The sequence below is a fragment of the Bidens hawaiensis genome, unplaced genomic scaffold, assembly GCF_021521415.1.
Source record: "Bidens hawaiensis isolate Kalapana, Puna unplaced genomic scaffold, B.hawaiensis_p1.1 tig00004595_1, whole genome shotgun sequence".
NCBI lineage: Eukaryota > Viridiplantae > Streptophyta > Magnoliopsida > Asterales > Asteraceae > Bidens > Bidens hawaiensis.
Window position 1 is genome coordinate 1915611 of NW_027491279.1, and position 9774 is coordinate 1925384.

General features: G+C 33.3%; 2 protein-coding genes across 2 annotated transcripts; both read right to left on the bottom strand.

Annotated features, from left to right (window-relative positions):
* Window positions 1-4328: 4328 nt before the first annotated feature.
* On the bottom strand, window positions 4329-5870 carry LOC143627038 (putative aquaporin TIP5-1). Its single transcript, XM_077096939.1, has 3 exons — window positions 5720-5870; window positions 5276-5529; window positions 4329-4745 (listed from the first exon to the last, which is right to left on the bottom strand). The coding sequence occupies exons 1-3, from the start codon at window positions 5862-5864 to the stop codon at window positions 4359-4361; spliced, it is 786 nt and encodes a 261-aa protein (XP_076953054.1). The 5' UTR covers window positions 5865-5870; the 3' UTR covers window positions 4329-4358.
* A 1600-nt stretch (window positions 5871-7470) lies between these two features.
* LOC143627039 (peroxisomal membrane protein 11-4-like) lies at window positions 7471-8336 on the bottom strand. Its single transcript, XM_077096940.1, has one exon. The coding sequence runs from the start codon at window positions 8225-8227 to the stop codon at window positions 7547-7549; it is 681 nt and encodes a 226-aa protein (XP_076953055.1). The 5' UTR covers window positions 8228-8336; the 3' UTR covers window positions 7471-7546.
* Between the last annotated feature and the right edge of the window lie 1438 nt (window positions 8337-9774).

Sequence of the window (9774 nt, forward strand, 5' to 3'; positions counted from 1 at the left end):
GGTACCGAGCCCTAATAATACTCGAGGAAAGAGGGTACCAAGCCCTTATAATACTCGAGGAAAGAGGGTACCGAGCCCTAATAATACTCGAGGAATGTAGGGCGTAATGCTCTTTATAACATAAGATATGAAAGTAAGTTAATACAAAAGAAAGTAAGAAAGTATGAAAGTAAGAAAGTATGAATGTAAGAAAGTATGAAAGTATAAAAGTATGAATGAAAGAATATAATGTTATGTGAATGGTATGATTATGTGATTATCTAGAACTCACTCAGCGTAGCTGACTTTTAGTATGCACGCAGGTGAGTAGGATGAGGCAGCTCGTTTGAGGAGACACATGGCACTGAACAAGAATCTGGCATCTGAAGACTTATGATGTTTTAATTTAATGCTTTAATGTTGAAAGACAAAGGATGTTTTGAGACAAGTTATGAATTATGTAAAGTTTTATGAAAGTTTTATTTTCCGCGTAAATGTTTTAATTAACTCTGATATTTAGAACTGTGTTTATGAGTAAATCCAACACGAAAGTAGGGCTACCGGTAACGGGGCCTTACAAAGCTTCTTTGCAAGGTTCTCTTTTATGTTTACATGCAAATAGGTTGGTTAAATAAACAAGCAAATCACAAAACAACAAACAAAATACGTAACATGTGCAGACCCCTCTGGGCACCGTGCGACCTCCCCCTTGCCCCTGGATGCGCGGCGCGACGTGATGGGGGGGGGGGGTTGGCCCAGCTCGTCTTTTTTTGTTCGTTACGCTTCCGAAAGTTCGTTTTTGATGTATTTTGCTCGTTTTAAATGCGTTTTCGAATCCGTAAAAGGGGTTTTACAAATTGAACAAATGGGAATGATTTGGTAACATAAAAATCCAATATTTCATATATTATGAGTTACGGTTTACAAAACGGGTTGGTTTACAATATAAAACAATACAAATACGAATACAATCGAGACCCGAATTTGACAAATGTCACAAAGTAGAAGTTTAAACAAGCCAAGCCGCTCGAGATCAGCTCACTAGAAACTCGAATCGAGCCGAGCTTAAACAAGCTCAAGCATAAAATTAATCTTGTTTAATAAATGAGCGAGGGCCCTCACTTCACTTATCAATCTCGAGCCAACGTGCGAGCCTAAACGAGCCTGTTATGTATATAATTTTTATTTAATAAATAAAGTATATATTTTATATAATAGTTATTACTATATATCAAAAACTATAATAAAAATCAATTAAATGCCTCCTCCCTGAAACCACACGGACACAGACAATAATTTTCTCTTTTTTAAATATAACTTTTCTTTCAAGATATTAATTAATATATCCATTTCTAGAAAACGTTTACAATAAAGTGGCAGGCATGTCATGCATTAACTTTTCCTTATTGGTGATTATAACGTTGTATGGGAAGCATGTCATGCAAAACTATGCTCAAATGAAACAAAATATTCACATGTAATTTTTTATGTTGTCATTATGACAAAGTCGAGAAGTCCACTAAAACTTATCAAAATCTTTTTCGTTGCGTAGTTCAAAAAAACATACTTCTTGAAGAACATCCGTCGTTACAATTTAATGTTCTCCTTTCCTTTGATGGGTGGTAAATTGAAAAATATATCAATAAAAGTAACGTTCCTTTTGTATTTAGGCTGAGTGGTTAGAACTACTTCGTTTGAAAAGTCTTATTTCCGAAATTAATTCATAACCAAAATTTTTTCAATTATACATATTTGACACTGATAATGAAATTTTCAATAGAAAGAAGCATTTTAGGCTACATTTTTGCACGCACATTTTTATCAATGCACTATTAAGTCCTGATTGATAAACAAAGGGCCAGCTTTGAAGGAGAAATATTTTTTAAGCCTTAAATAAAATGATTATTTTGTTGAGTTTAAAAAATTTAATTTTTAAATGGTTATGATTTGGGTTTTGCAACTCACGACACACGAGAATGCATGTGTTGATTACTATATAAGGGATGTGTTATTTATACACCATTTATAGGGTGTACATAGAAGATAAAATGCGTGTTGAAAGGGTGTATGGATATCAAAAAAGGGTGTGTGAATAATCATTGCTCTATATAATTGATTTCTTATTGCTACACGTGAAAAATGTCATTATTAGTGAGTGAAATTTTTGTAACACAGTGAGTGATTTATGTGGTGTGAGTGAAGAATAGATAACATACAATGATTTTTATTGTATATTTTTGAAAAGTTCTATGACATCCTATACATTTTTTAATATTTTAAAAAGTGGTTGTAGGTGAAAAAAGAGAAAAAGAATAACGATAAATTATAAAAAAATATTATTTAATTGAAAATGGAGAGAAAATTTAATTTGTTTTAGTGTAATTTTGAATTTGAAACTAGGGAAACAGATAAGTGATTGTGAAAGAATAAAAGATAAATGTTTGTGTTTATCAGGTGATTTGGTAAGATGCTATTCACACTATAATTTTTTTAAAAGTAGTGATGAGTGAAAGTAGTAAAGAAGAGAGAGTATAACAAATTTTAATGAAATTTTATGTATAAAGAAAAAAAAACTACAATATATATATGAAGCTAAGTGTTTAAAAGTAGTCCATGTTATATCTCAGATGAGATGGAAAAACTCCAATAAACAACTAAAAAGTCCTATAAAGCTAAAGTTAGTCCACACAAGACCACACCTATTTATAATTTATTTATTTTTATTTTCCTCTATGCTGTTGACACTTGACAGTGTGACAAGTGATAACACTTTGAGAGTCTAAGTCTCTGACCCATCATTCAATGAAAAAATTGAGTTATAAAAAGTTGATATTTTTATTGATAATTTTTAACATATTTATTTTGTATCAAATTCAAAATTAACACAGTTGGTACTAGGCCTCCTTTTTTCATGTTTCTAATGTCGGTACTATTTTGTTTCGGCATTTTCGGCTATAGTATCGAACCAAAAAACTCGACGCGCTTCGGTATATGGTGCATCTCGTTTCGGTATGGTACTTGTTTAATACCCATCTCATCCCAGCATTTTAGTTTTTTATTTATATATTTAGTTTTCAATTTTTTTGTTATTATTTGAATTTTTTTAAGAGTTTTTATCTCGACCATCGAGAGGCCTTAAATTCTTCTCACAAGTTTCATATTTATAACCCTTTTTTATTATTTAAAGTTTAATCTATATTTCTTTATTTACTTTTTATAACTAAAGTGAAGAAAGTTTATTTAATTTGATTAGACTCTTCTTCGAAGGAAATATAGATATTCGTTATATACGCTCCACCGATTGTTTATAAAGTTTATTCAATAATTTTTTAGCTTGTGTAAAAGAATAAAGCTCACTGACTTGTCTATTTTAGCGTAAGTACTCTTACAACTTACCTCCAAGCAAAAGGACTTGGCATTATTACCGGAATAAGAACGGTACAATACTTGTAACCATACCAGTATCTAGTTGGATCCGTACCGTAAATCAATACCTGGATCTTTTGTATGTGTATTTCAGTAGGGTATCCGGTTTTGTATAACCTTTTTTTAATCTTCGTTATCGGTACGAGTAATAATTTTAGTTAAATCGATCCAGGTATGCAACGGGTATCAAATTGGCTAAATTGGTGTGGGGTACCAGACCAAAATGAGAGATTTATTTTTTCTCCTCGCAATAACTTTTTCCCACTTAATCAGTTAAGATTCGTACCTCTTGTACCATCCCAATGCCCAAGGGCGACGTTTCATTAACAATTAATCTGTCTTAACTAGTCTTTAGTGCAACTTGGTATCTAAGGCGGGCGGGATGATGTCCTTCAGTTAAAGGTGGGCAAACCAAGTTTTTTTAGGAATCGGGTAGAAACCGGTTATGGACTTTGGCCAACAAACAAAAATCCATTCACCTATGGTCGGTTTTTTACTATGTTTTGATAAGTTTAGTCGGTTTTTGGTTGGGTTGGGGTTTTGACCCAGCATAGGTGAAATATGTTTCGATGGGCTCGACTAGCTTATGAGAACCGAAACTTGTGCTGTACTCATGGTCAAGTATACGGTATACCAGGTCCGGTTTTCGGGTTGGGTCGGGTTCGGAACCGGGCTTACACCCACCTCTAGGCTATACCTCAAGCATACAATCTTGAAATGAAACCTCAATTCACTTATTGGGCTTGGCTGCTCTAAAGGCCCAACTAAACTGCGTTGGGCCTAAAACCTTATTTAGCATAGGCTTTAATACAAACTAAACTGTTGATAAACATGTTATATGACATTATGACCATACACAATTAACAACTTAAACTATATGTAAACGCATTTATAAAAATTAAGGATAAAAGGATTTACACAGTTACAGAATTAAAAGTTACACAATGAACAACTTAAACTCTGATCCCATCCGTAACCCCCCGGACCGCATCCTCGGGCGACTGAGCGGGAAACACGACATTATCGTACACAACACTCGCAAGACCCGCTCCAATCATTGGCCCGATCCAATAAACCGCCTGATTCTTAAAACTTCCCCCAACCATACCCAACCCAAACGAGTAGGCCGGGTTCATGGACCCACCGGTAAATGGGCCCAAAGCTAACACATTGGCTCCTTGTATAAGCCCAATCACCAAAGGCCCAATTGTTCCAAATGCACCTCGTCTTGGATCTCCAGCAGCAAATACAGTGTACACCAATGCAAATGTCATCACACCTTCTAAAATCGATGCTCCGAATCCGGTCATCTCGTCCGGAATTTCGTGGACCGGCACATTCTAGATATAGTAAACATTATAGCCAGACACGCGAACACAAACATGACACGAAATTTCACAGGTTGACCCCAACATGACCTATTTGACCCGAAATCTTTTTTTTTTATTTTCTGTTACTGCAAATTTAAACTTTTACAACAAAAGTATAAATTTGTATAAAACTACTACATTTTGTCACATTTTGATTTTAAAATCTTAATTTATTTTTAGTTTTATTTTTGGCATAATATGCCCAACTAATATAATCAACAACATAATTGTTTTCTTTTAACCAAAGTAAAAAAAAAAGATAAATGGGTAAAATGGGCCTGCCGATTTGACCCAAACCAACCCGTTTAGCTAAACGGATTCCCAAGCTCGACCCAAAATTGACCCGAACCCATTATGTCATACCCAAACCCACGAGTTTTGTGTTAGGTTTGGGTTATGTTTTCGTGTCGTGTCAGAAGATAACTCACCCGACCCCGTTTATACTATAGCCTATTTGGTACAAACTGAATAATTTAAACTCTAAATAAGCGTATTCGAACTTGTGATACAGTCAAGAATCTCAATAACATACACGCGAATATCGATCCAACCATTTGAGAAATCCAGTAGAAAATCGCCAACGGTATACTAATATGTCCTCCAATCACCATCCCAAACGTCACCGCTGGATTCAAATGGCCACCCGAAACATTAACCGCCACGTACACCGCGGCTGATAATTCAAACGCGGTCGCAATCGCAGTCGCTACCAGACCCGATGGATCAACCATAGGTGATTCGGGCGATATATTCCCTATAAATAAACAAACCATAAATAATAATAATAATAATAATAATAATAATAATAATAATAATAATAATTTATTAGAACATTAGTTAAAGAGACATGTAACATGTTACATTGTGACTATATAATAAGCACATGTAACATGTTACATTGTGTTGTGTCTATATAAATTTAATAAAATATATATCATGATTACTCGAAGCCATGGCGGACCCCGTGGCAGCGAAGACGAAGAAGAAGGTGGAGAGGAACTCGGCGAGGTATGAACGGTAGGCGGCGGGGGTGAGTGCGTGTTCGAATCGGTCTCTTAGAGAGGCCATTGATGCTGAATTGAATTGCATTGAAGAAGAAGCCATTGACATTGTTTTAAATGTAAATGGTAAATGAATGTTGAGTGTTGTGAAATTGGCATAAGCAGTTTTACAGGTTTTGTGAATGTTTTTCAAATTTTAACAGCCTGATCCACGTGGCTTTATGTTATTAGTTAACTTTTGATGTTTTCGGTTGTTACTTTTTTTTCACAAAACATTTTATTATATTAATTTGTTTCATGAAATATTTTTCTAATCTAAAGCAAATGTTAATGTAATAACTAATAATGATATAATCCACCGACATTTTGTTATCTAAACGACTAAACGAGCTTGACCGCTTGAGTTTGTTTTTATTATTTTTTAACGAAACTTTACTTCTACCTTGTATTTGCAAGAATTTGAACTAATAAGTCATGGTCTTTAGTTTATTTCGTAAAATTGTTAAACTTGCTTGTTTAGTTTTAAATTCTATTTTCTTACTCTCATTTTATGTTGTAAAAAAAACTATTTTTAACAGGGGCGGATGTAGCAAGTAATCAAGGGTATCCTTCGCTACCCCTCAACTTTTCGCCGATATTGTATTTTTTTTTCCTGTGGTTCGTATTTCGCTACCCTTGAAAAAAATATAATGTTAACCCTCTTTGTTTAAAGCCCAACCAAATCAAAAACTAAAACTAATTAAAGCCCAACTAAAGTTTGAAGCCCAACCAAATTAAAGCTCGACATTCAACATTCAATATTTAACAAAACAAGGTTTCATTCAATTGTTTAATTTGTTTATATAAATTATTAATTTGGAAATGTTCAAGGGAAATTGATATTTGAATGATTGATTATGGTTTATTGGATATTTGAATGATACAAGTTGGAATTGATTAGGGATTTAAGGTTTATATGTATATTGGAATTGATTATGTATTTATAGTTTAAATTTTGTTTCTTCGAAAATTAGGGAGCTTGGAAGATGAAACGACAAAGTCCTATTAGTAATACTTTTAAACGAAATTCCAAGAAAATGATAATATCGCATCAACACCAAGTTAAAAAAAAATTATTATATGAAATACGGTAAAAGACAGTTCGATTATTATATAAAATACGATAAAAAGAATTTTGTCTACATTGTATGAAATATGATAAAAAAAATATTTAAATGTTACTCTTGAGAATTTGTTTACATCCGCCACTAATTTTTAACATGCACATAATTTTAATTCATTTATTTGTTAAACTCCTCTTGTCATGCATATCATGTGAAATTTCAAGTGTGACTCGAGCCACAATCTTTTGAATGACCCTAATATAACGTTAAATTATTTATACCAAGTTTTATTTACAAAATGTTATGCTTATATACGTGGTGGGGGATTAAATCCCATAAAGTGCGGTCGTGTAGGTACACGTGGTCAAGTGGATATCTAGGCTTAGGAGCCGTTTAAAAAAACAAGATATTACTTATACACCAACTGTTTTCAAAGTTTATATGACATTATTTACTTGAATTGATTGTTTTGAAATTTGAGCATTTATTTTTATCGGTGTTAATATGTTACAGTTTACAAACCCGTAATGTATTTTTAACTTATGTTTTTGTTCCCATATACACAACTACCAAATAAAGAAATACAAAGTATATTGTAGAGCATGATACATACTTACATAGTGTGATTAGTGATAGGGAAATAATTAAGCTTCCTACTAATTATAATTCAAGTGGGCCAATTTCTGTACCATCCGGCCCATGCTGAGACAAGCCCACTAATACCAAGTGTTACAGCATGATTACAAAATGGGTTGGGCTCTATATCAGCTAGCCCAATAATCAAATCTGCCAAATTTGCTGCCACTGCCATTAATCTCATTACTCTATCAACTTTAATCTTCTTAATTTCATCACCTTTTTCCTTTGATTCTGATAACAAACTATTTTTAATCCTTCTTTCCTCTTCAATCCCTTCTTTAACCATCATAAATTCTATAACACAAAAAAACACATACCCAAGCGATTCCCCAAAAGCCGATATAAAGCCCATTCTCCTAGCTAGATTTGCATCCAAAACACCCGTTCTCGATAACCAGAGGAAATGGTCAAAAAAGAAATAGACCATTTCCCCTGCGTTAGCAAAGACTGACAAAAACCTGTAAGTCGGGGTTGGGCCTGGATTTCTCCTAAGGGCGTTGAAGCCCGTGAGAAATCGTCCAGTCCTAAAGGCTTTTCGGCTCAACCCTGATGCCACCTCGCACTGTTTGGCTTGATGGGCCGCGTTTGGATTGGTTGGTTCGAGACGCCAAACGAGAAGCTTTGATACATATTGGAATGTTTTGACAAGCTTGTCAATACCGTCTCTCTTTGCTAGGAAGATCACTAGCTTGTCTACTTTGTCATTCATGGTGTGGTTTGATAAGTGTTCTAAGGGTTAGAATTTGTGTGATTTGTGGAAGAAGTAATGATGAGTGTATAAGGGAGAGCCACAAGTTAAGAAGAGTTTTGGATAAAACAAATATATTGTGTAATGGATGGACAATATTGTTTTCATGTTATCCTATAAAACTATATCTTGTTATATGAATATGTCAAAACAAAAAATGTAGCATTATTTTTCCGGGTTTTGGTGTTTCTGTTTATGGCTCATCTTGGCCATAGAAATCAGCAAAAAATTTGCATTTAATTGTTCTCACAATGACCATGTCTTTGTTTTAATTTTGGCTAACTTTTTTTTTAGTATACCAAGTTTTCTTTAACATAGAAAATATATTAATATCTATACTATATATAATACATGAAACATGGGCAAGTTAAGACATCTACTTTTTAAGTAATTTATAACTTGTAAAGCAATATACACCTTATATAGCATGTAAGAGAGAGACAAACTTGTCCATTAGAAAATATGTCGTGAAATAGTTACAACATTGCCCCTTCAACTCTACTCAACTTTCGTAAATTTGAGAAAATAGTTACTATTTTGGACCTTTATCTTTACTTATATATTCATTTTAATTTTAATTTTAAATAACTTCCCCACCAACGATTTTTCAACGGCCATAACTTTTTCATACGTTAATATTTTTTATAAAAAAATTGCACCATAAAAATGAACATTTTATTGTCTTTAATTTGGGTATGGTATTGCTATAATTTTTCAAATAATTTTTTTTAACATATTACGTATGGATGTTCACAATTTGGTTTTAACGGTTTCTAAGTTATACCGTGAGTCAAACCGTTGATTCGATTTTTTCATTATTGAGAACCGAAACTGGACCGTAGAAACTTTAAAGCGAATCGTTACTAATGGTTTGGTTTCACGAATTGAGCTTCAATAATAAGTTTACCGTCCAGTCCGGTTTTTTATTGCCAATTTTCTGCATAAACCATAAAACAAACCGTTTGCTATGGTTTGAACATTCGGAAATCGGTTGACAAAAAGTGATGATTGGTTCAAACGAACCTTGAACATCCACTATTGTTAGATGATTACTATGATTTTTGTTACCCCCGCTGCATCGCGCGGGCACACGTCTAGTAATTATAATTTATAAAATATGAACGGTATATAGATAATTTAAGTATTTAAGTAGTGATCAAGAACACCTACATCAAATACCAACCAACATTTAAATATTTTATTAATTTAACATTCTAATCCAATAGTACATTAAACAGGTTTGTGTTAATGTGTTGACAGATTGAAACCATACTCGACGCTAACAAAAAAATTGTGCAAGACACCTAAATCCGAACATGATGAGAACGTGAAATGGTGCCACAAATGTGAACTTGAACGTGGCACCAGTTGATACGAACAAAACCTTTTTAACCCGTAGTTTTTAATAATTTTTTACAAATTAGTACTCTAAAACTATAAATTTACAACAAAAAAACGTTAAATTATTAAAAAGCTTATATGAACGGACTTTTAAGTTTGCCATAAAA